Here is a 27921-nt window from a genome sequence, read left to right as displayed (position 1 = left end):
ATACGACACCTTCATTTATTAATTAATTGATTAATTGATTTACCAATTAATTAATTACTTTAATAATTGATAAATTCATCTATTTATTCATTCGATATATAAAAAGTTATTTTCTTATCTATTTATATATTCATTTATCTATTCATTCATTCATTCATTTATTTATTTGTAGTTCGTGATTCAGTTCGTCCGTGATTTGTCAGTTTTCTGTGTATTTCCGCTAAAACTCCTGTTATCACACATCTACCTCCGGTTTTTTGCGGGATCGAGAGGAGGCGGATCTTTAAAATATGCACGACGTCATCAGACGTAGACACAAGGTCAACAAACTTTCCTGTACCGAGAATCGAGAAATGCTCACACACGTACGTCACATGTGTTGTTATCATCGCATCGCGATATATGCATTGAGCTAGCTTGATGGATGCATTTAGATTTTCCATTCTATGAATTGTCATTGATAAACGCCAGTCGTTCATGAACTTGGTTCTGCCCGAATAGTTTATTTGTATATTTATTAATCGTGATCACTACACAGATGGACGAAACAGGAGAGAGAAGACGACCCGTACTTCAAAATGGTAAATTAAATATAACATTTATTTTACTTTTGCATGTTATGTTTGTGAGTGAATGAGAATATTGATGTGTTCATCTTCTTTGCTTGATGTGGTGTTATGTTGAGCGGAGCGAGTGAGTCAGTATCACCCGGAACTTGCCCGTATCCTTATCATAACGAACTGCTAGGACAAGTATTGCATGCGGCTTGTACTTCTTCTTCTTCTGAATAAGTCTGCCTCCTTTATTGTTTAAAGATTCTTGCAAAATATGTCATGGTAGCTGGGGCCCGTTTCTTGAAACCAACAACATTTTAGGAAAAATGCAAGTAATTTATTAACCTAAAATGGGATTTTGAAACTAGATCTAGTTTCTGAGATATTTAATGAATAGGTCTATGCTTTCAAGAAAATATGGTACACAAATGTGGATGTCTTAAACTAAAGCCCCTCTTAAGTGTTGGGAGCCCCCAAAAAATTGATGGAAACATTTCACTTAAATTGTATCACAATGTGAAAGAGGATGTACGTCATTTAAGCCACATTTCTGCAACGACTTTCAAAACAAATGTGTTTGAAGTCAAATATGATCAATGAAAGAATACAAAATTTTGGTTTTCTGCATACAACAGAAAACCCAAATCATGTTTTCTTTTATCAATATTTGTCTTCAAATTTTTTGGGGGAAACCTTTGCAGAATTGTGTCTTAAATGACATCCTCTTTCTTTTGCCATCAAATTGTTGGCGAATTGGGGACACCCAACACTTGAAAGGGGCTTTAACTTTAGAGGGCCTTTAAGTTCAGTATCAACACAACTTAGGGAAGAACCTTCTTTTTCAAAATGTCCATGTTTCAAAATATTTTTTAACCTACACCTGTACATGTACTAGACCTACAATGCAGAAAGAACCGAACAGTACAAAATAAATGAACCCGACAGAAAGTTCATTTGACTTTGGATTTGATAACAAAAGACATAAATGAACCATCATTGTGCAAATATCTTTAACATACATGTACATGTACATGTACATGTATGTCATATCAGAATTTAAATGTCTAATATTGAAAGGTTTTCCGTCGACCAATATATGACATTTCAGGCAAATTGGTTTTGAAATAATTTCCTGCATTATAGTATTTGTAGTGACTCCATGCAATCAAAAGATATTTCCAGAATAGGTCTGCTTATTTATTAATAATTTAATGAATAGAGTGGAGATTGCTGCTTTAAAAAATATCACTTCCCATTTTGCTCAAAAAGTGTGCATGAAACATTTTCCATTTACTTTTTTTTCCTCCATCAAAGTATCTCTTTATAAGTAGCTTTTATTACACGGTCAAATGATAATAGACTGGGCATTTTAAGTACTCCTTCTTTATAATATTCATTGTTATGCAAAGAGTGCCACGGTCTAATTTTGTCCTTCCTATTACTCCATTCACTCCACTTTTTGAAGTTCTGGAAAGAATGATGGGGGGGGGGGGGGTCAGGAAGAATACAAAGGAAATAAATCAATTTTGGTAGAAAGAGATCGAGACTGAATAATGGTCACCTTTTCAGTGTATTACAAAGATTTGATTGAACTTGTACTCTTTTGCCACATGGACTGTGTGTCAGTGTACATGTACATGTACACACTACGCAGTACAAGAAAGTAGATCACAGCCTACTAATATAGATCACCGTTCACATCACAATAAATTGAAAGGGGAAAAGATGGGTGAAGGGTGATGAAGGGGTTGGGCCATGATTGATTTTTTCCTTTCTTGGATTTAATTTTTGTTTAAACCATTGCGTCTTGCTTTTATTCAATGTGCCCACTTAACTTGAGTTATGGGGTTAGGGACTTGACTTCTTTTTCCTCTCTTTCTCTCCCTTTTTTCCTTCTCTTTCCTTCTCTTTCCTCCTCTATCTTTAAATCCCCTCTGTATATATTCTAGGACGAGATGTGTATTGTTCTGTTTCTTCATCTATCTCTACCCTCTCTCTTTCTCTATCTCTCTCACTCTTTACCTCTTTTCCTGTCTCCTCTTCATATCTTTGTCAGGTCATATAAATAGAAGTAACCAAATCTTAATGGAGTACACTGTTTTTAATGAAATTTAGAAACAGAATCTAAGTGGTATATAACTTGATGTCAATGTCTTTCAGATGATAAATTACCATATACATTTTCCTTGAGTGTGGAAGTCAGAAAGATGAATAGTTTGAGCTTTTTGCCACTTTCTGACTTTCACACTGTAGAAATCATCCTAAAGGGCAAGTCCACCCTGATATTAAGTTGGTTTTAATAGAAACAGATAAAGATCGACAGAAACAAATCTGTGAAAGTTTGAGCAAAATCTGATTTAAAAATAAGAAAGTTATGAATGTTTGAAGTTGCAATCAATCAAACCTAAATTGTCAACTCTGTGACATATCTGCAAGAGCCCTGGCTTCCCATTTGCTCTGTTCAGGAAGTTCAGAAATGTCTGTTTTGCCCTAAGGAAATTCCCAGTTGTACGTTTGAAAGTTTTAATATATTTTCTGTACAGAGAACTTTGTTATTTTCAATCAGATTTTGCTCAAACTTTCACTGACCTGTTTCTGTCTTTTTCTTTTCCTATTAAAACCAACTTGATTATCAGGGTGGACTTGCCCTGTGATGACACAGTGCTGTGTCATTAATTTGAACTATTCAAAAGTGACTGATAAGCACTTGTAAAAACCAAACTAACACTATTATAGTGGCATCGGTTACAATGTGACTTTGTGAGAACTAGCTACCAAAGAGTCATGTACTATTCTCAAACAAAAGATCTTGTTCTTTTGTAATGTTATCAATGGGATTAAAGCCATTATGGCAGTGCTTTTATCAATGGTGGAGGAAGTGGTCACATGGGGGGGGGGGGGGGTGGAAAGTTTGTTGACCTATAAATTGCAGTGAGAAATAGTGGGAGTAAAAAAAAGTTTGTTGAACTTGGTATGAACTTTGTGTGGTTTTGGGGTCACCATTTTCCTCTCCAACTTCTGAGAAACATCCTTGTTGTATAGTTGGCCTTAATTTAATTGTTATGCTTCTATGGTATGCATTGGAGGTCATCATTAGTATGAAATTTGTATGACTTTGTTCTAATGCTGTGAACGAAATTTCCCCTCAAATTCTAAGATGCATACCGTAGTTAAAAAGGAAATTTGATCTGCTTTTCTGTTTATGTGTGAATGAAATGGTCAAATGGTGACATGACCATTTATTACCTCTGTGAGAAATGGTGGTGTTTTATTTTTATTTCTAAAAGTTTCTTGAACTTGGTCTGAACTTTGTTTGGTTTTTGGAATAGTGTGAACAAATTTGCCTCACAATTTAATTAGATTTATCCTTGTTAATATTTATAATGTAGATTTAAGGGTGCAATGGTCTTATCGTTGAGATATAAAAAGTTTTGTGATATTGTTAAAGTATTAAAGAGAAGAAACAAAGCCTTGTCCATAAATTGAGCCTACAGAATACACATTTTCAGTAATCTGCCTGCACTCATAAACATTCAATGTTATATGGGTTTACAACTGTGGACATAAACTTGGTTCACAAATCATATTTCAAGGTCTAATGACCTTTGAGCAAAAGTCATATCTAGATAATTACATGACTAATGCTAGGGTAATTTTCCAATTTTCATGGTGCACTGTGATACTTGTCAGTAAGTTCAACAAGATTATTTTTAGAAAATCTGAAAAAGGATTGTGTTAAATTTTTTTCTTCTTCATTTTGACCTAAACTCCTATTAAAGGGATCAGTTCATTTGATAGTACAGTAGTGTATGAAATTCATCTTTGAAGTTTCTTAATGAATTCTGTTGTGACAGAGCCAGCACAGAAATGGCAAAGAACATGCCAGGAGAGATATGATAACAGAACTAATTTACATTCTATTTCTTACTTCATGTAGACCTTTATAAGTACTTTAGTACGGCTAGTATTTATTTCTCTGTTTGTCTGTCTTTCTTAACACCCCTCACCCCCCCCTCCCCTCACCCCCTTCCCCCCCCCCCCACTTCACTTAACCCCCCCCCCCCCCTTCACTTCACCCCCTTCCCTTCACCATTGTTTTTAAAAATCCATACCTCTTGGCAGTCACAGATGAAACAACAATAGGCTCAAACAATTAACCTCTGAATGGTCTAGATTTTGTCAATTTGGAGTTTGTTCCAGTGTGAGGCTGTCATATAATTTGCTCTTCAGTTCTTTCATCATCTTTCCCCTTACTTTGCCATGACCCCCTTTTCAACGTCAATACTCCCTTAGACAAAGGAATACCTTTGTAGAAAAAGCCTCTGTATTCACCCCCAGATTTTCACACGCATCAGTACATTGTGAATGGTATGCATACACTTCACCCCACTCTCTATTATTTGGGTCAGTGGAAAAGTTTGTTGACCTTGGTTGACTCGCACACTATGATGCTTAGACTTTCACTCCAGTCTGAAGTTTGAAAAAAAAGGGAGAGAGATAGGGGGAGACACAAACAGGGGAGGTGGGGGTAATGCATCTTGTAAAATGTATTTAATCTGAATTGTCTAATCAAGAGTGTTCTCATAATCATGCATACATTAATTTTGAATTCTACAAACAGCAACAAATTGTTGTTTTTCATTTACTTCATATTTGTGAATCGCTGAGTGTGTTTCTGAAAACACAATCGGATCAAATGCACATGTTAGGATCCATGTTAGGATGGTGTTTTTAATAAACTGAACTGAACTGATATATACCCTCCTATAACACATGTAGTTTATACATGTAAAGGAGTGGTTAAATGCTAAAATTCTGGTTTCTAGTACTGCCAGCATAGTGGAAAGTTATAACACAAATTGAAACGCCCTTTGCTTGAAGTGTAGACCTGGGTGAGAGATACTCTCAAGAGAAACTCAATGTATTTCCCACATCAAACACAATTTTTGCCATGTGATATCACAAAGTTTAAATTTGTCTGTGTTGACTCTTGGCAATTCATCCCATTTCTTTTTTTTCTCTTGTTTTTCTCTCTCATACTTTTTAGGTCTGGACCACAGGGTTCAGGAGGGGCTGAGAAACAGAGGTCACAACGGGAGAATGCATTCTTCTCCCGGAAGTTCCGACAGAGATCGAGACATGGCCGTCTCGCAGATCAGGAATGCAGCACAGCAGGTACTGTATATCTTGAATTAACCCTCTGTTCTTTGAGCCCTGTATTTTGTGAATATTTTTCAAAATATTATTTTAAAGATAAAGACCAGTTATGGTCATGCGATTGCATTGTGAAAGAAACTTTGTGGAATCGATCAGAAAAGGTTGATCATCTAGCATATAAGTATTGGTGTGTACTGCATGGTTCTGGAATCATCAAAATGATCAGAAATTTGGCCCAGTCTTGGTAAAGTTACAAGCACTGTGCACAGAAAGATGCACATGGGACTACGCGATGCGTGCGCGACATGTGCGCGATATCTATCAGGTCAAAATAGATATAATACATTACCAAATATATCAATTAGTAGGCGGTTTATCAGCAAAATTTGTATCATTACGTATTAATCAAAACATCTTCTTTTTCACATGATTGGTAACAAGAGCTTCCCTTTCAATTTTTGAGAGGGGGGCATTTCCAAAACTGGTCTTTACCTTTAAGTTCAGATTTTTTTTTTTGTGCATCATCTTTTGATCCAGATGTTCAAATTAGCATCAAGTACACTTGTCCCTCCCACTTCAATTGTGTAGACATGCATAAATAATGTATATTTGCTGGTACTTTTGTTAAATTTCTTAAACTCTCCCTGGTCGTTCAATTACATGTACAAGTACGTATCTGAATAAGGACGATGTATATTTACATTTATAACTACACAACGTACACTGAAAAGTACAGTGTATATCTCTATTATGCTGGTATTCAGATACATGTACTTCTTTTTAAAAAGAGCATTTAGAATTACTTTGCTGTTATTAATGTGTGTACCTGACATTACTTCTTGTCCTTTTGAATGAGGTATATTTACAAATACTGTTAAATATATTGACATACAGTATATAGTTTTGGTTTTGCTGGAAGGTTCAATATTAATTTGGTAAGTTTTGACATCTATAGACTTAGATATATATAAAGGTAAACAAATTGTCTGTTATCAGTTTGTTTGCAGAGTCTACTTTTTGAAAATCACTTTGAATAAAAGTCCATTTCAAAAGTGTCACATCTGTTGAAAATATTGTAAAGCTTTTAATTCTATTTGAAGGAAATAGATCATTATTTAATCATAGACAGGCTAAATCGTCCCTATTTTCACGAAGTGACGGTAGTGAATAAAAATCGCATTCACTTTGCGTTACGATTTTCCTCACTAACGTCACTTCGTGAAAATAGGGACGAAATGATAGATACTATTTATTTTCACCAAATCTATTGCTTTAACCTACATACAGTGTATATGATGCCTATTACTGTACACACAGATACTGGATGTATGATGACATGAAACTGTCATGAATGGTAAACAATAGTGATTTCCACAGCAACATATATTAACCAAATCACAAACTTCAGTGTTATCACTAGTTTTATACAACACCTACGTGGATCCTTGTCATTTGATTGGACGATTGTTGGTCACATGATATTCAATAGATGGTATATTGCACGGTCGTGTATTTTTGGTTATATGCAGACTGCGTACCTCTCTGCTGCATGTGCGCGCGCGTATCCCTGCGTGTATCTGACACGAAGGCAATCTGCATGTAATTGAGAAGGCTTGACTCGAACGGTAATTTATCTTTATAAGGAGTAAAGCATAATTTGTTGATTAACGTTCTATTAGGTCTTCTTCGATGTTGTATAAAACAAATAATGAATGTTTTTCATTCGTTTAATAGTGCAAATATTTTCATTCGTTGAAAGATTAACGTTAATTCTATTCAACTCGGCTGACGCCTCGTTGAATAGAATGTTAATCTTTCAACTCATGAACATATTCGCACTATTGAACTCATAACCATTCATTATTTGTATAATAATTCAAATATTTGTGGCACAAAACTTTCTGCTCACAAAATTTGTGAACATTTTATGTGGAAGGAAGCTTACAATACTTTACAAAAAAAGTGAATTCATGCTTATTTGAACCTGCATGTACATTTAGCACTACAAAGCACTTGGCAGAACTTTATTTTGTGCCCATGAAAGGGTTATATTGTTGAAACTTACTTGTATTTTTCCTGTTTTCTTGATATTTTTGGTTCAGATGCAAACTGACTTTGTAGACCAGATGCAAGACAGGTTAAATAATATGCTGGATGGATTTGTAGGAGAAGTTACAAGGATGGGGGAGTTAGAATCACCTGTGAAGGAAAACCCTAAAGGAAAAAGGTAAGACGTGCCCCTTATCAGCTCCCCCCCCCCCCCCCCCCCCCGCCCCTTTCAAGTTTCGCTCCTTTGGAGATGCAAGTTTGGTTTGGTTTGGTTTTTGGTTTGGTTTTTCAACAAATATCTTTGCATTTGCCTTAAATCATTACCCAGTATTTGGTACGTTTATATAATATCCAGAAATTGATATGTCTATAATTTCAACCTTTTTTAATCATAATATTGTTTGACATCAAATTTTTCTTTAACTTTTACATGATTTTTAGAATTAAATCCAAATACAAGTTGTAAGATAAATATTGAAATGTGCCAATCACCAAAACATGTTATGCACTTGATATTAGAGGTTCCATTTTCCTATGAATGATTATTTTTCGTTCAGGTGATTGGTAAACTTTAAACCACATTTGGATATCCTTGTGTTTAAAGAGATAATTAAACAATTTCACTATTTTTTGTTTATAATTTTTTCCACAGGGAACCTCTTGCACAGAAGGTGTTTGTACCTAGGGAATCCCTTTTAACGTAAGTATCAAATATTTTGAACTTCTGTATTGATGAAAGAAAAAAAGCATGGGAAATTTACATGATAAGACTTCAAAGCTCGTTAGAGAGGGCATTAACTTTAGTAATGTAACTACCGTAACAAAGGGAATCTAAATGATGAATTAAAGCGGAATAAAGAAGAGGAGGAGGAGGAGGGGAGGAGGAGGAGGAAGAGAAAAAAGAGGAGAAGGAGAAGAAGAAATTATGTAGAAGAGAAGAAGTTGAGAATGGGAAATAAAAGGAAATAATTAAGATGTAAAATGATGCACAGATGCTTTACAAGGAAGTAACTCATCAATGACTAGACATAGAGATTGTCAATGCACTTTACAACAGCCTTCAAACAAATAAAATACACATACATGTACATGTATAACACACATGATTCTATACACTACTGGGTATTGATTGTTTCATCATGTCTGCGCATATGATTATTCAACCTGTATGACTGTGTGGAGGCAAATGTCATATTATCATATATTATTTTCAAAGCATATTGTTGATCTATCAAATACCGGTAATTCAATTCAATCCAATTTATTTTTTCCATTGAAACATAATAATTACGTAATGAATACGTACAAAGTAATGTGTTTGAAGGACCGGGAAGAAAGCAAAGCTTATTACGAGGGCCCTTGTACTAATATAAAGAAATAGATGACATGAATGAAATTTGAATGAAATTAATCAACAGTAAAGATCAAGAACTGGTCTCCTGAGCAGGTTGTACAAGATCTGTAAGGAGACTTGAATAACTGTGAGAGTTGTATTTAGAAATATTTGTGGTAAAATTGATCAGCTGTACGTGTTATCATGTGTATGTGCAGTGGAAGACTCATGGTCTACACTATGATTTATCAACATGATATAAGGGGCGATCATTTCAAGGTGCGACATCGTATATATTACTCATGATGCGCTACTTTTAGTTTCAATATTCCCGATGATGAAATGGTCCACTCATTGCCGAGTGCTGGAGCGACATCACACATGGTTTGTCCATTAATAGCACATGCACTCATGCTACACGGAAATTCATACATCAAAGCGCCAATATGCACCGTTAGCATGGGAAGTGATCACATGTCTGTTAAGGCTGTTATACACATGCGGTCAGGAAACTATTATTGTGACATATAACTCACAAACAAACAGACAAAATTGTTATTTGGAAGCTAAGCTACTGATGATTGGTATATATTGATTTTGGTTTCAGTGAAATGAAAACAGAAAGGATGGAATAGGTCAAGTATTCATTTGATCATGTGATTAAAGGTAAAGACCAGTATTGGAAACGCCCCAATTTCAAAAAATGAAATGGAAGCTCTCATTACCAATCATGTGAAAGAATATGTTTTGACTAATACATGATGATAAAAAATTTGCCGGGAAACCGCCTACTAATTCATATGTTTGGTAAATTTGTTTCTCTCATGGTCTGTGAGAGATATAGGGTAGTCCCATATACATCTTTCTGTGTATAGGGCTTGTAACTTTACGAAGAATGGGCCAAATTTCTTATCATTTTGATGATTCCAGAACCTTGCAGATGCTAGATGCTAGATGATCAACCTTTTCTGATCGATTCCACAACGTTTCTTTCACAATGCAATCGCATGACCATAACTGGTCTTTACCTTTAACAAAAACTCAGTCAATGATATCATACAGTGTCGGATTCAAGCCATGGAGTGGGAAACATGTACAGTTGTTTCTCACCCTCCCCCCCCCCCCTTCTAATATTATACCCAAAATGATACATGAAAAAAATGTGATAACTTTTGTTGTTTACCTGTCAATGTTTTGCTAATAGAATTGTGTCCCCACTGCACCCTACCCCCCCCCTCCCCTAAATTACAAAACCCTTTCTGCCCCCTGTGCCTGGCTCATATGCTGACTCAATCATTAAAAAAAATACTAAATCTAGTGCACTCTAATATCCATTTAAAGCAACTTGAATAAGTTGAATGCAACATGTAGTGAAGAATATATATATTAACATAATAATAATGCAAGAGATTTATATAGTGCCATTATCCATTCTAATTAAATGCTCAAGGCGCTTCAAAATATGAGGGAACACATTACATCATAGATACAGTAAGAGAAAATCAGGTTTAAAAAAAGGACAAAGAAAATATTGAATAACGTTTCAAAAGAAGTGTATAGTGGACAAAATGAAACCAAAGAAGGAGAGAGGAAGGTAAAAGATAAAATTGTCCTAAAGGTTATTTGTTGTATGGAATACAATAGCAATTTGATATTGTTTTTTCCTGGCACAGTAGAGTTACAGGATCACGTGAATGTACAGGAAAAAGAAAAGAACTTTAGTTGAAGAAGTAAAACAGAAAGCCATACCTTGTAATCAGACATCATTACAATGATTACATTAGATATCAATGTGAACAAACTTTAAGCTTGTAGATTTTGTTAAACCCAGAAATATTATTTTTTGCTCTTTGAGTAGTGTTTCCTTACATTGTGTATCATGACTATGTTTATTGCATTTGTTTTGTTTCTATCATTTGTTTGATATACTTTAGACTATTGTTTCAACAAAATTGTAGTTTGTTTTGCATTGAAAATGTGTAATGATCTAATGTTATACTCTACATGTGACATTTGAAATAAAGACAAATAAATGTCTTATCTTATCTAGGATACAGTAAACATTATTTACAATAAACATAGATGAACTTTGCTACTGGCTTACATGGATTTGCCTTTTTAAAAGCTTCCCATTCCTTGTTTCATAGATGAGTAATATTTACAGTTCAAAGACTGACAGTTTTAGATTTGATTTTCCATACTTTGGTTGATGTTTTTGTGTAAACATGTGAACCATGACATTTCATTTGTCTAACATTGACATTGAATCGAGCTATCCTTGTAGTCACATATTCTTTTAACAACATTTCTGTCTCTTTTTTTTTTCCTTTTTTCTTTTTTTCATTTCCAGGATACTCTTAAAAGACAAGAATATTCAGACAATCTATAACATCCTAGTAGCGATGTTAATCGTCATCATCATGAATACATTCATCACAGATCTGATTGATACTGGCAGGTAAGTTTGAGTTACATTTACTACAACCATCCAATATAGGACAGGATTTTGTCTTAGGGCTAAAATGATATATAAATATTGTTCCTCAAATTGGCAACTATAATATTTTTCTTTTATCAGAACAGTGATAAAATAAAATGCAATGTCTCTGAACTTTAGGAAGCCCATGCCTAATGGTGTTGTGGTCGAGTGGATACTAAAGCCAGGGTAATTATGCTGCATTATTGTAGAGCGCTTAGAGACTTCTGACAAAGTAAGTGTTAGGCGCTATATAAGCACTGTAATTATTATTATTATAAGTCTGTACAATTTTTCAAAATCATATTAAGCCCATAAACAGGTATTCAATATACCTGTTTCCCAACTGTATGCATATCTTTCTAACAAAAGTTTGTCAACTGACACAAAAGCTTGTAAGAGGCTTGCCCAACCTAGTTTACAAGTAATTCCACTGTGATAATCAGATAATAAACGAGACTTGTGGAGTAACGTTTACTCCTTTGCCTCTTTTTGAAATGGTGAAAGAATAGACCGATGATCATTGTTGGTCTCTTTTCAGTATACCGAATGATTAAAGGTCCAGTTGTTGATTCGTCAAGGTTTAAGATTACGTAACCATTCCACGATTACCAAGATTTAAAAATTCTTTTGCAATTGTCAAAGAAATCTTGGCATGAGCACTTCAGTCATAGAGATTTCATGAATGGTCACTGGTCAGGTCATTGTAAGAGATTATCTTATCATTTGAAGATTATACCAGGGTTATTTTGAGTTCAATTGAGAAAAAGACCAGAAAACCAACATTCCTGTACAATTTAATTTTCGGATTAGGCAACTGCTTGAGTTATACTTTAGGAGGCCTATGCCTTAGGGAAAAGTCTGTACAAATTTTTCTAAATTATATTAAAGGTAATACAAAGTTTTGGGAAATTTTGAAAATTGGGTGGAAAGTGAATCTTTACAATTTTATATGTTTGGATGCCCCTGTGGATGTATTATAAGCACTAAATAAATTAGCCCCCAAAACACTTCTGTTTTTCGAGAAAAATTTAATAACAAATTTACCGGTGCTCCCGGTAAATTTGATAAATTTCAGATTTCAGATAGCGCCTATGGCCGTACAATGGTAGCTGCGACTATGAAAATCTCAGAATATGTTGTTGTGATATACAAGTTCCAAACGAGAATATCTTATCGGTCGATTTTAGTCAAAAAACATCGTTTCATAGCTAAATCAATATCTTGACCTTGAGAGGGAGCTATACAACATAAAGAGTTTATTATTTATTATTTCATAACTTTAGACTCGATTTCAACCGCGACAACGATCAATGGATATTGTAGGAATGCATATGCTTCCAATATGTTCATTTGAACCAAATTCATGACCCCATACCAAAACTTTGTAATACCTTTAAGCCTATAAACAGATATACATAAGTACATTTACAGAACCAATACACATGGACATCCGCTGCCCCCCCCCCCCCCCCCCAAAAAAAAAAAAAAAAAAATATATATATATATATATATATATATATAAAATAATGAAATAAAATAGAGAAATAATAACTTGGTGTCTCTGTCATATATAGATGCCGCCAAGATAAATTTACATGATTACATATCACAATATTTACAGAAGCCACTATTTTTAGTTTTTGTACGTGTTAGTTGCTAGCAAGATGGATCACCACAGGACAGCGAACTGATCAGACTTTGGTCTCAGTTTGTGTCATTCTGTCATAAAAAAAAAGAATTTGGTGGACTTTTGTCGCAGAGAATACTTGACTGATTACTTAGGTCATTCTGCCATGGAGCCTACGGTACTCCACTTCAGATTATATTGACTGAATTTGAATTTGAATTGAATAATGTTGGTCTTATGGGGTGTCAGTACCACATGTTGTCTGCCAACTGGGCTATGTGAAAATGTTCCCAGCATGTAATATTTGGATTGTGAGCAGGGGCACGTGCAGGATTTGCGGTGGGAGTCTAGTTTTTGTTAAGTCTGACAAGCCCAAAAAACACGTTATCACGTATGGAGGGGAATTCGTTTTTTTAACAATTCTGATAAGCAGAAAAGAACAGAAGAAAAGTCGATGTCAAATTGAATGACTCAAATTTCTAAAAAGCACAAATGTGGGACCCTAGCTTGTGCCCCTCCTCCCGCCGCTAGCTGAACGGCACATTGTTCAAGGAGATTGTGTGTTGTCTAGAACAATAGAGAGACACACAATTGTACATCATGCAGTTGCACAACTGAGTTGATGAATCATAATTTTATTTAAAGCCAATCGTGGTAATGAAGTTGCTTTTTTGTGAGAAACTGGCTGTAATCGATTCTGTAGTTTGTTAGAAACAACCAAAAGTACTTGCAGGAATTTATCACATTTATTGAAAATCCCAGCTCATTAGCATATAGATACCGTTTGATATGTGCTCAGTCTTCCTCTATTTCCTTAATTAATCTTTATTGGCTCTTTTCACAGCTACATGTATATACATGTATGTAGGTACATATTTACAGAATTTTTCTACACTGTAGGTTTTTTTTCATTCACTGTTTGTTCGGCGTACAATAATGATTCTTTGAGAATTTGAGAAAAATGCACTGGAGTGATGAGTGATTTAGCTTTGGAAAGCTCAAAAAGATCTATGGTGAACTTCATGTATGCAGGTATACAAAATTATCTGTGGTGAGAAGAAGAAAAAATACAATTAAATTCACTGCAGTATGAATATTGCTATTTTACCACAAATCCAAAATGAGCTTGCATGAACAGTCAAGTCTTTTGCATACTGACTCTGACCTTTAACCTATCCCAGATATCCAAAACCTAAATTTCAACCCTAACCCTTACTTTTTTTGATAAAAACAAAGCCCAGAGCAAATGTTGCGATCACCTTAGTTTGTTTTCAGTCATAACCAACACTCCAGAGTACGCCTTCAAACCGATAAAATGTGTGACACCCTGGTTAATTATTTATATGCCTAGCCATGACATCTGCTTCAGAAATAGACATGATGGTCGCTCACACTGTTCTATAATTGACTCAAATAAGGAAATGGGAAGAATCTTATCACTGAACATGACATCAAACTTGATGATTATTGACTTTGTTTCAAGTACGTGGGAGGTGAAAAGAGAAAATACTCATTGTTAATAATACACATGATAATTTTTATTTAGAGCTTGCAGTTTCTATTGTTGTATTCTATAAATAGTAAAACCATAACAGGCAATTAAGGTGACAAATTTCATGCCATTTGTGGATATTTTTATGCCCTTACATTGACTTTTAATGATATGATATATTATACACTGTATATATTAAATTACTGTTAGATCTAGTGGATATGACAAAGACCTTGCCTCCCATGCCACCCCTCCCTTTTTAGTCTTGATTACTTTTTTTCTGATTATTCTTTTTAGTCCAATAATTTCAAATTGTAATTATCTTTTTAGTCTAATTATTGTTACCGTAGTCTACTTATTTTGTTAGTGTTATTATTTGTTTAATCTAATTATATTTTTAGTCCAATTTTTTTATTTTTTTATTGGAAAAATACAATATTTATTATCAACAAATCAACATACTGTATATAACCAGTTAATTAATTTTTTATTTGTAAGCAATAATTTTATCCCATCTATTTTTCATTGGAGCAAGTCTAATCATTGATGCCTTCTTGTAACCAACAAACAATTATTTTTGACAAACAAACTAAATGTATGTGTATGAAATGATGTTATTCTTTCTCTTTTTCTCTTCAGCATACGTCTGGACTTTGGTCTACTCCAGCGAGCCTTCGGCCAGGCCCCCACCGTCCTCTGGACCTGGTTCTTAATGCAGATCTGGGCTATGTTATTCTTTTATTGCACCTTTCAGTACTGGGCTCAACATGGGTCTTCTTATTACAGCCCTTTCAGGTACATGCATAGAACATTGATCATTATTTACAGTGTTTGTAATGATGGGGGAGTTGAGCAGATATAATAGTAATAATGATAATAATGATTGTGATGATAATAATAAGATTTATAATAATATTAATAATTAATAATGATGATAATTATGAGAATAATAATAAGAATAATACGAAGATGAATGATATGAATAATGATAATGAAAATAATGATATCGATAATAATAATACAATTATAATAACAATAGTAATAATAATAATAATAATGATGATGATGATGATGATAATGATGATAACAACAATAAAAATAATCACAATAATGATAATAATGATAATGATAATAGTAATGATAATAATAATAATGATAATAATAATAATAATGATAATAATAATAACAATTATGATGATAATGATGATGATATAATAATAATGTGTGCTGATAGTAGTTGCTGAAATTCAACCTAGGGTTAATCTTTCCAATCCTTTTGGAAGCATATAACAGAGATTTAATATCACCATTATGTGATGCACACTAAAGGATGAAATAGTAATCAAAATTTACTATTATTTTTAATTGCAGTTTGTACATTACCTGGTGTTGCATGATTATAATGGTGTAAATGTATTTAATGCACAAAGATATTATATTTCACCATATGATAGAAAGAAATAGCATTTACATGTACTTATTTTTTACTATTATTCATTTTTTAAATTTCATTACTACTATCTGCAGACTGTACATTCCTGATGCAGCATGGTTAGTAGTGTATGTCCTCTACCAAGCCATCTTCCTCTACATACCGATGCGGGCCGTCCTAGTCCATTCTCTCCCGATCGCATCCTCCATCATCATCACCGCGGAGCAGGTCCGGCTCCTCATGAAGATGCACGCCTTCATGAGGGAGAATGCTCCCAGGGCGTTGGCATGGAAACGACAGAGAATAGCAGCCAAAAGTAAGGAAAGATGGGATCTTGCCTCAGGATTTATTTCCCATTTAGCTCTTTCTTAAGATGCTGACATTAAGCTTTGTTTGGATACCTTTTGTCAGTGTTATGTATTTTTAAAAGATTAGTGTCAAAGTGTTATACAAATAATACATTGTTTTTCTTTTACAAATTGTATGTTACTTTGTTGATTTGACAAAAAAGAAACTGCAAAGTCAAGTAATTGGAATTGCTGAGTAAAGAAGAACAACAAATCAAATAGAAGCTAATCACATTTCCCCCTATAATAAAGCAGACCCTTTTCATTGTTTTACTCACCAAAAGGAAAAAAGAAAATAGTCTGCATCAAAAAATTGTGTCAAAATACTGTTCAAAGTTTTGCTTCTATGTACTCATGTGTTCTTATTTGACAGTAGTAATTCTGTCCTTATTGCAGAAGCCAAAAAAAGCCATTCAAAACAATATTGTTAACATTTTTCCCAATAATGATGAAGCAGACCCTTTTAATTGTTTCATTCACCATAAACAAAGGGAGAGAAAAAAGTATGCATGAGACAAAGTTTCAAAATACTTATCATTATTTTGCTGCTATGTACCCATGTGTTTCTTTTCCCCCTATTTGACAATTATTGTTGCACAATTAATGACCAACCGCTTACATTCTCTTCTGTGCTTATTTCAGAAGCCACAAACGGCCATTCAAAAGGAACACCCGATGGTGATGTAGATGACCCTGTCGCTAACGGCAATCACACCGAAGAAGAAGTGGTGACACCGTGCCCAGACTTCTCTAAGTACCTCTACTTTCTGTTCTGCCCAACTCTCATCTATCGAGACTCTTATCCCAGGACGGCTGAGATCAGATGGGACGTGGTCAGGGTGAACTTCCTCCAGGTAAGCATTACACTGAGTGATTTCAATTTGGGTGTTAGTGTAAGTGTCGGTGTTTAGAGCAGTCAGGAGCTCTTAAATCAAGCTAAAAATTTGCTGATAACATTAAGAGCCAGATATCAATATCGTCAGCTTAACACTAACACGGAACTGGAAATCAACATTTGCTTAATCCCTAGGGGCTAGTGTTAGTGGATAGGAGATTTGTACGTACAATATTAACACCAGCCACAAAGTTCGGTTCAGCAGACGCCAATTTTGCAAAATCGATAACACTAGGTACCGGAAGTTGACGATATTCAGAGGTCAAAGCCTTAGCACCAGCTGATTTCCATTTTGGTGTTAAGGGCTAGTGTTAGTGTTTATTAAACACTAACACCAGCCCTTAACACCCAACTTGAAATCACGCACTGTACCAATCACCTTTAAAAGAAATCATTTGTGTACAGCTAGAATGTTTGAAATAAACCTTGAAATAACGCATCCAACATTCAATGGGTTAACAAATGAGGAGTATGTGATATCATTGTGCTTCATAATTCATGTTTTGGCTTAAGGTGTGCTTGTTAAAGCCTATCTGCACTAATTTGGCCAGGGGAGATTAGATCTCCCTGCATGGTCACTGACAGGTGGTTATCTCATCAAAGCAGCTTTCAATAAACATAAGAAAAAGGGGACCATGGGGGACCACAAAGCATTTTACGCCCTTCCATGATATCTACGGTATATGATTTTTCAGCAAATTATTTGTGTTTTTCAAGAGAAAATCTTTCCATCCAAATATAATTTGTTCATAATTATCAGATGTCGTGAATTTTCTTCGGGTGACATACAGTAAATGTGATCTAAGTAAGACTGTAGCCATTTTTACTTAAAGCTGATCTGAGCTTGTAGAAAACATGGTAGTTTCTAGAATTGCCCTGGAATAAACTGCTCTGTTGTCAATTTACGGTTCAAAGGAGCAAGCAGCTTCCGACATCGTATGATCCGTAATCAAATGTTTGTATTTATTATCAGTGTATACTCAAAACAAATAATTACTTTAGACAAGCAATGTCAAAACAGTGTCAGTTAGTGTCAGCACAAGGCTAGTTGTTTTGCTCTTTATATCTACTTTTTGATATCTCTCAAAATATTTAGAAATTTTCACATTTGATTTTGCAATTTTTTTTTTTTTAAGTTGTGGGGAGGTGGAGGGGGAAGGGGTTCGTTTACACAAAATACTTTAAGATTGAAACTACTATTCAGTTGATCAATTGATTGATTGATAGATTGATTGAATTTCGTTTTTGTAAAGTTATGTACAAGTAGATATACTAATGCATTTTAGTTTGATTGATTGATTGAGTGAGTGAGAAAGAGAGTGAGCGAGAGAGAGAGAGAGAGAGAGTGAGAGAGAGTGTGTGTGAGTTAGTGAGTGAGCGAGTGGTTGAGTGAGTGAGTGAGTGAGTGAGTGGTTGAGTGAGTGAGTGAGAGAGAGTGTGTGAGTGAGTTAGTGAGTGAGCGAGTGAGTGAGTGAGTGAGTGAGAGTGTGTGAGTGAGTTAGTGAGTGAGTTAGTGAGTGAGCGAGTGGTTGAGTGGGTGAGTGGTCAGTGGGTGAGTGAGCGGGTGGGTGAGTGAGTGAGTTAGTGGGTGAGTTAGTGAGTGGTCAGTGGGTGGGTGAGTGAGTGGGTGGGTGAGTGGGTGAGTGAGTTGGTGGGTGAGTGGTCAGTGGGTGAGAGAGTGAGTGAGTGGGTGAGTGGGTGGGTGAGTGAGTGGGTGAGTGAGTGAGTTAGTGGTTGAGTGGGTGAGTGGGTGGGTGAGTGAGTGAGTGGGTGAGTGAGTGAGTTAGTGGGTGAGTAAGTGGGTGAGTGAGTTAATGGGTGAGTGAGTGAGTGGGTGAGTGAGTGGGTGGGTGAGTGAGTGCATATATATATTGATACATAATGAATGAACAAAGTCAAAATATCAAATATTACTTTTAATGATGTAAACTTTTCTTTTCTCTTCATCAATCAAGGTACTTGGATGTTTATTCTACACATTCTACCTGTTCGACTGCTTCTGTATCCCGCTCTTCAAGAACTTTAATGAAGATTTAATGACGATGAAGAGTTTGGCGAGAACAGTTTTTACTTGTATGCTTCCAGCTACGCTTATGCTTTTACTAGCCTTCTTTGCAGTACTCCATTCTTGGTTCAACGCTTTTGCTGAAATGCTTCGATTTGCAGACAGGCAGTTTTACAAGGTAACAAATCTCACAATGATAACAAAGTTGTATAAATAAATCACCTTTTATGAGTATTACAAAGCGCTTAACTATTACATGCCTGGTTGTCATAGTACAAAGTAAGATTCAGTATTACAAGGAGATGTTATGTTTCTAAAGTGTTTGGTAGGATTTGGGTTGTACAAGTTGTTTTCTTTATTTGTAGTGCCCAGTAAGATACATTTTAAAAACGAGGGATGAAAATAAAGATAGGTTTTCAAGGTGCTTGTTATTACAGCATTCTTCGATTTATCTGTTGAGATCCAAAGGGGTTTTAAGTCTGTGTACAAAGCATGGGAGTTAATTGCCTTCTTGCTCTCAAAAGGTGATCTAGTTGTGTACATTTATTACCTTATTGTGATTTTTAGGAAAGAAATCCCCAAAATGAAGATGTACTGATCAGAATTTTGAATTGGCAACACATTGAAAAATGTACAATTTTTTTTAAAAATACAATTTGTTTGTTCATTAATTAATTCAATTGAACTTCTATTCAATTCCTTGCAATTCAAATAGATGACTTCTTGCAACAATGGTTTAGGGAGACATGAGAAATATCTGTGTTGCTAAATTAAAAGGAGAAAAGATAATTCATTTAGCCTTTGGATATTTCTGTCCTTAATGGGTGAATGGCCTCATAGAAATAAAAAGTCAGCAAAATATAAAGATATGGTTTGATCAATTGCAGAAGTACATATTGGTTTAGCTGAACGTTTTGATATGGAATCAGAGAGCAAATATTCTTGAACTGTAGATCAACTGCTGCAAATCACTTGACTTACTATTTGAACCTTGGATATAAATTAAAGAAGATAACTATAGTGCATGATATAGATTGCTAATTAAGTTATGCAATTAGATAACAGTGATACTATCATACTAGTAATCTCATCCTGCCAGTAATAAAATAATGACGCAATGGTTAGGTTTAATTCTTACTTTTTTAGTGTGTGAGCTCATTCTAAATAGAAATTGAATTTCTGTCTTTTTTTCCTCCCAATACTCAAACATTTTTATATGTAATCCTGAACAAGATTAATGTGAACTCAAGAAAATACTTTTTGTTGTCAATAGATAAAGCAACGTTGATCTTGCGCTGCTCGATCAGTGGCTGCCGGGCTCACGATCAATTGGGCAAAAAGAATTTCCATTTTCGGTTTAACTTAATAAGATTTGAAGTGGACTTTAAAAGATTATTATTATTATTATTATCTTACAACAACATGAATAATAAATCTGATACATGTACATTACTATTGTAAGACAACATAGCAAATTGATCCTACATCTCTCTCTCTCTCTCTCTCTCTGCAGGACTGGTGGACATGTAAGAATTACTCCACCTATTACAGGACATGGAATATTGTTGTCCATGACTGGCTCTATACATATATCTACAGGGACTGCCAGGTAAGTCCAGGCAGCCTCATTGCTTGTCTTCTTTTGTGTTCCTCAAGGGGGGCGTTCATGAAACAATTAGTCGGTGGTTCTCACCGACTAATATCATGTTCACCGACAATTCTTTTGTCACTGACTATTTTCCAGGCCTGTGATTGGTCAAATTTAGTCCGCGCTGACTAAATTGTCGGTGAACATGATATTAGTCGGTTGTTTCATGAAATGCCCCCCTGTGAGCTCAAATGTTCTGCTAGGCTTTTGTACACTGAAGAGCCTTCTCCTTTGCTGCCACTAGGTCTTCCTGGCAGCATTTGTCATCTAATAAAAATAATAATATTTAAATTTTATATAGCGCTTAATGCAATGTCTCTAAGCGCTTTACAAATATACCATTACCCCGGTCATTGGATTCAGTGCTTGCCCGCACACACTGTGTGCACAATCTCCACTCCCTGGGGAGCATTCCAGCCGGGCGTTATCTAGGAGTGAGCATCTTAATAAGTGTGACATAGATTGCACGGATGTTCCACACTCGCAGTCGGTGTCTGTGTCATCTGTGTATCCTCATTTATGCATGTTGTATTTGCATCGCCCCACCCCTGTGCGAAGCCTATTGAGGGACTTCCACATGAAACACCCCCTGTATTGCTTGAAGTACAGTGAAACCTGTATATAAAGACCACCCAAGGGAAACATAAAAAATGTTTTTTATAAGCTGGTGGTCTTTATGAATGTGCAGGTTCCTGTATTACAAGTTTCAATGAGAAACCACATTTAAGTGGAACAAAAAAATGTGGTCTGTATAGACGGGTGGTCTTTCTACACATGTGGTCACTAAAGCAGGTTTGACTGTATCTACTTCCATAAATAGCCTTTAGAAAGGGCGGAGGGCGTTTTCATTCACAAAATAACAGGTGTGCACATATGGGTGGACATCTATCTTTGAATATGAAGGGGACAAATCCTAAATTCTCTTTTGCCAAGCAAAAAAAAAAGGTCATCAGCTTTTGCAGTCCATGTTATTTCTCACAAAAGGGGAGGAGGGTGTGTTATCACACCCATCTATTTAACTCCCCCCCCCTTTCCAACTGGCCTGTCTTTACTCTGTATGTGCGAGTTTTCACCAACATACCACAGTGCTGCCACTTTGTGGGAGGGATATATACAGGCAATATGATAAAAGATTGCTAACATTTCATATTTTCTCTTTTCCAGCTTTTAGGCTTAGGAAGACTAACAAGTAGCCTGATGGTATTTGCAATATCGGCCGTAGTCCACGAGTATATTATCGTCATGGCATTCCGATACTTCTATCCAGTTCTGCTTGTATTCTTTGTGGGTGTTGGAGGTAAGAAGAATATACATATCTGGAAATAAGATTACAGCTCTTGGGCTCTTGGTATAGATCTGATGCATTTTTATGTAGTGTAACAATTTGTTATTGTTTTTAATTCCAATTATTAAAGTCCTCTACATATTGCTGATTTGTACTGTTTATGCTCAAAAAATTTGACCATTTTGATTTCCTTTTTTAAAATTTGATTGTGCATGAATTGCCATACTGATGCCATGTTTTGAATGTAGCGAGAATGAGTTGAATGCGTCAATGGAAAGGAAAAGACTTGCACTCCTCCCAATGTAAATGAACAGAGAGAGAGGGGAGAGAGAGAGAAGAGAGGAGAGGAAGAGAGAGAGAGAGAGGGGGGAGAGAGGAGAGGAGAGAAGAGGAGGTGAGGAAGAGAGAGAGAGGAGAGGAGAGGAGAGGAAGAGAGAGAGAGAGGAGAGGAGAGGAGGAGAGGAAGAGAGAGGGAGAGAGAGAGGAAAGGAGAGAAGAGGAGAGAGGAAAGGAGAGGAGAGGAGAGGAGAGGAGAGGAGAGGAGAGGAGGTGAGGAAGAGAGAGAGAGGGAGAGAGAGAGAGGGAGAGAGGAGGGGAGAGGAGGAGAGAGGGGGGGGAGGGGGTTATTGATATCTTCAAAGCACAGGGATATTTGGACTTTGAAATGCTCACGATTTATTAACCCTTTAGATGCCAAACAAATATTGAATAATCTCCCTGTGCCACATTGTGTTTATCATGGGATAGATATTTCAAAGGCTTCAAGATTATTTCACTGTTTCCAATGCAACATGAATCTATACCATATATCTATATATTTATAATGGGATAGATATTCTAAAGGCCTCTAGGTTATTTCACCATTTCCAATGCAACGTGAATCTACACCGGTGTTAAAACGGTTGTCATGGGGCGCACCAAGACCAAAAATGGGTGATTTTGCCAAGCCATTGTGTTACAGTAACTAACAAGCAATTGGTGCATATTGTTTTGTGCAAAATTGCACATGTGGTAAACGAGTGGCTGTGCAGAGAGGCAAGGAAAGCAAGCAAAATGTGAAGTGATGCAGGTAGCAATTACGCCAACTTTTCCAAGTACATGTACCTTCACTCCTCTCAATATTTTTCTTTTTGTATTTGTGCCATCCCCAGTACCTCTGTCCATATTTATGACCGGCGAGTGGAAGTCTGCCATCTGGAATATCTTCATGTGGATCACTCTCATCTCTGGCATGGGGTTGATATTAGTTCTCTACAATCTAGAGTGGTATGCCAGGTTATACTGCGATTACGATAGGGTGAGTGTGCTTTACTAATCCTCAAAACTGGCATTTATTGTTTTTTCTATTCTTTTTCTTTTTTCTTTTTTTATCTCTCTCTCTCTCTCTTTCTCTATCCTTTTCCTCTCCATCTATCTCCTCTCCTGTAACTTCTTTTCTTTTTCTTCCGTCTCTCTCTCTCTCTCTCTCTCTTTCTCTCTCTCCCTTTCTCTTTCTCTCCCTTTCTCTCTCTCTCTCTGTCTGTCCTTTTCCTCCCTCCATCTATCGTTTCTTCTTCACCTTCCTTTCCCTTTCTTCCGTCTCTCTCTCTCTCTCTCTTTCTCTCTCTCTCTCTCTCTCTCTCTCTCCCTTTTTTCTCGCTCTCTGTGTGTCCTTTTTCTCTCTCCCCCCTTTTTCTCGCTCTCTGTGTGTCCTTTTTCTCTCTCCACCTATCTTTTCTCCCTTACCTTCTTTGCTCTTTCTTCCGTCCCTCTCTCTATTTTCCTCTGCCCTATTTTAGGCAGCAAAAATAATGATGATGATGATGATGACGATGATGATGACGATGATGATGATGATGATGATGATGATGATGATGATGATGATGATGATGATAGTAATGATAATAATAATTATAATAATCATTATGATAATAATAATAATGATAATGATAATATAGTGAGGAACATAATGTAATTACTTCCATATCTTTTCTCTTTCTCTTTTCTTTCCTTCTGCAGAGTTCGTGGATACAGCTGGTGGTACCACAAACATGGGGCTGCAAATTGTTATAGCAGGTCACATGATCACGAGCTCCTGCAATACCCTGTTACCATGACAACACCGGACAGGCCTGTAGAATTTGTCTTGAATATGTAGGAGAAATGGAATTATCCATTGTACATCATGAAATAATGGATGTGCAAGCGTGGGGCTGCAAACTCTTACAGCAGATCACATGATCAACAGCCTGTCACCATGACAACACAGGACAGACTTCTATGGAACTCAGTCTTCCAAAATATTTATGAAAACTACCCGTTGTACACCCATTGTATAAGTGTGCGCTTGTAAAATGGCGACTGGCCAGAATGCTCCCCAGGGAGTGGAGAATGTGAATACATTGTGTGCGGTTAAGCCTGAATCCGATGACCGGGGTAATAATATATCTGTAATTAAAGCCCTTAGAAACATCATTGTATCAATGTATTGGGCACTTTATAAAAGCAGAATATTATTATTATTATTACATCATAAATTATTGGATGTGCAGTCATTTTCAAGTTCATCAAAACAACAACCAGGGGATCTACAGCTTTGAGTCCTATCTGAGGGAATGTCAAACCAAAGGCACAAGCACATTGACTTGGTTTTTTTTTAACCCTGGACCTCTTAGTTTCAAGACTACTGCTGGACCACTAAGCCATATCACACCTCATTTGATCCATTATATTTTCCACATCTTCCCTTTCTTTGTAAAATTGTAAAGAAGCTAGCACTTTAAAACACTGGCTTCGTATTGAAATACCTTTTATGATGCTGCATGATTTGAATGACAATAACTACAGATGAAAATAAGAAATAATACAGACAATCTTTCAGTGCCATTTCTTTGCCTTTAATTTATTGTGTAATTATATCAACATTCTTTATTGCAATCTTTCAAAACATGTAAAGCACTATAAATTAATTTGTACTGTAAATTATTTTTCTCATATTCATGTGAAAGATAAGTTAATAAGAATGTTATGTATTGTAATAAAATGATTATAATGGTAATCTATGATTTAATTTAGATAACTTTGATTTGCAGCAAATTTATTCTGCAAAATGTGTATGTGTTAATTTTTTTTTCTTAAGAAATAAATAAATACCATGCTGTAAGCTTGTACTTGTTAGGCACACCCTCGTCAAAAGAAAATAGTCTAAACCTATTGGAGTTGAAAAATAGTGAAAAAACAGCACAGAAAATTTATTTTTATTTTTTACTATTTTCATCTGTCTTTTGATCAAAATTATTAGCCTAGAAATATATTTGTTGTCTATTTTCCATTTTTTTTTTCCATAAGAAAATAGAAGAATGTTTTCCAGGAGATACCATTAAAATATAGAGAAATTAGCAACGACATAAATATTTTGGCATGTGAAACATGACCAGGGCATTCATTACTTTCTTTTTCCCATAAAGTCATAGGAAAAGAGATGGTAATTTCTATTACTATTATTGGCATCTTTTGCTTGTACTCTACTCTGCTCCACAAGAACATGTGAGAAAGAGTAGTCTTGGCTTGGAAACCTACAAATAGGTAGAAGCAAAACTTAATTTATGTGGCAGTTTTGTTATAAAATATTGATTTTGTCCTTTTGCTTGTATATTCTGTATGAAAATCTTTTAGTTATTTATCAAATGACAAAGTAATAAATCTAGTTGACCAATACTGTACATAAACTTTAATAATACAATTACATGTATATTTTTAATAATTCGCTGTAGCAATGCTCAATGTTTCCAGTATTAGTTTTTGTGTACTTTTGTTTCAATTTCAAATCATTCCAAAGTTGCGTAGATAAATCATTGTAATGTACTCAGATATGTGCTTGGTAACTTATTGTTATCAGTTTTGGAAAGTTGGATGAATTTTGTTTCCTGTTAAACTTGTGCTAAATGCCTTTACAATAAGACCTGCGAGAGATCATGAAAAATCATGCAATTCGCCAATCGGACCTTCGATCTGTTTGAAGAATAATCTTATTTCTTGGCCCTGATTGGGCAGTGGTATTTTTACACTATTTTTTTCCTAATGAATATTGAATGTGAATAAAAAAGAAAGCGTTATGACTAATGAATATGAGACATTGTTAAAAGAAGAAAATGGACAGAGAAATGTGGGCATGCATGTAAAATCTATAAAGCTTTCTTGATTACTGAGCTATTTCATTCCCTTTAAAGTCCTGTGACAGAAAATATTAGTATTCATGTTAGGCTCACAAGCATTTAACTTGTTGCTGATGTTATTCTGTTGATATTTTTTTTCTTATTTTTTTTCTTCATGTTCCAGAATAATATAAAAATGATGCAGTGATAATATTTAAATTCTTCATACCGGTAGTTGGAATGATGACGGTCTGAAAACGTCCTAAGGGAATGAAGGATTGTGGATCCTCAAAACGATGATGTAAAATTGATTATAACTTATTGATACATAAGTGACAGAAAATTTGGTGTTGTTGAATTGTGTGCTTTTATATGTTTTAAAATGTGATACTTATTCATTGTACTGACAAAAGTGACTATCATTCAAAATGATGCAGTAATCAAAAACGATTCCATCTAAATCAGTTTATTTATAATTGAGTTACATGTATATTTGTTTTTATTTGGGGGCGATATTTTGATTGTGAATATATTATGGATATCAAATGTGATGTACATTTCTATTTTTAATTTGATCATTATTAACCTTTTCTTTTCATAAAATTATATTCTTAAAAAGGGAATCACAATTTGTCCTCACAAAAACAATGGAAGTAAAAGTTATTGTGTTCTACATAAACTTTGATATTTGTTCAAAAGGCATTTTTTAGATTAAGCACTTTAGTATTAGGGATCACGGATTTCATGAAAACATGTTTGTACTGCATATATTGTATACTTAGTTGAAATCACAAACGTTTTTGATATCCATTGTTATTTCAAGTCTTCCAATGATGTCAAAAAGAAGTGGGTTTTTTGTGTGAGATAAATGGATTTTCCAGTATTCTCTTTGCTCATTTCCATGTGTGGAATTATATATACATTTAATTTATTTCATTTGAAGTTGAAGTAGGTTGGATAAATTTGATCCATTTACATATTTAGCTAATAGTAAGAGTTCTTGAGTCTCGTAATTCAGATCACTCTAAATTTAGATTGGATTCATGATATCTTTAAATATAAATATATTTTTCTTTTCTCGTATTGAGAAATTCAGGGTTGGTAAGTATACATTTGTGTAAAATGTTCAAAACAGTGCGTATCTGTTTCTGTATCATATTGGCCTTCTAAAGTGCAAGTAAATGAGAATATGTGAATGAAGTTAAGTCAGATAGCAGTCGGTACTTTTAAACAAATATATTTATATACATAAGTAATAACAACACAACAAAATGAATCTAGAAGGTTTTTTTCAGATGTGGCTTTAGAGAGATAAAACATTATTTCATTGAAGAAATCTCAAATACGTTTTATTTAGTACACATATGTAATTAGCTAGAAAGTAATTGGCCACTTTATCTATTTTGTGCATTGAAGATAACAATTTGGTATGAGTTTTTGAATTTCTAGCAAGTTTTCTATGTCAACTCATCTAAATAGAGGGGC

The 27921-nt window shown here is 35.0% G+C and overlaps 1 protein-coding gene across 1 annotated transcript; it reads left to right on the top strand.

Annotated features, from left to right (window-relative positions):
- The first annotated feature begins 420 nt into the window (after positions 1–420).
- Positions 421–25526, top strand: LOC583194 (sterol O-acyltransferase 1). Its single transcript, XM_030990604.1, has 13 exons — positions 421–581; positions 5602–5729; positions 7814–7938; positions 8413–8460; positions 11444–11551; positions 15331–15486; positions 16219–16439; positions 17113–17324; positions 19321–19548; positions 20884–20979; positions 22183–22315; positions 23455–23600; positions 24302–25526. Exons 1-13 carry the CDS (start codon positions 539–541, stop codon positions 24353–24355), a joined length of 1698 nt encoding a protein of 565 aa, XP_030846464.1. The 5' UTR covers positions 421–538; the 3' UTR covers positions 24356–25526.
- Positions 25527–27921: the final 2395 nt, after the last annotated feature.

Source organism: Strongylocentrotus purpuratus, unplaced genomic scaffold, assembly GCF_000002235.5.
Source record: "Strongylocentrotus purpuratus isolate Spur 01 unplaced genomic scaffold, Spur_5.0 spur5_scaffold_19, whole genome shotgun sequence".
Classification (NCBI taxonomy): Eukaryota; Metazoa; Echinodermata; class Echinoidea; order Camarodonta; family Strongylocentrotidae; genus Strongylocentrotus; species Strongylocentrotus purpuratus.
Note: the sequence above shows the minus strand (reverse complement) of the source record. Positions and strands in the feature narration are given on the sequence as shown.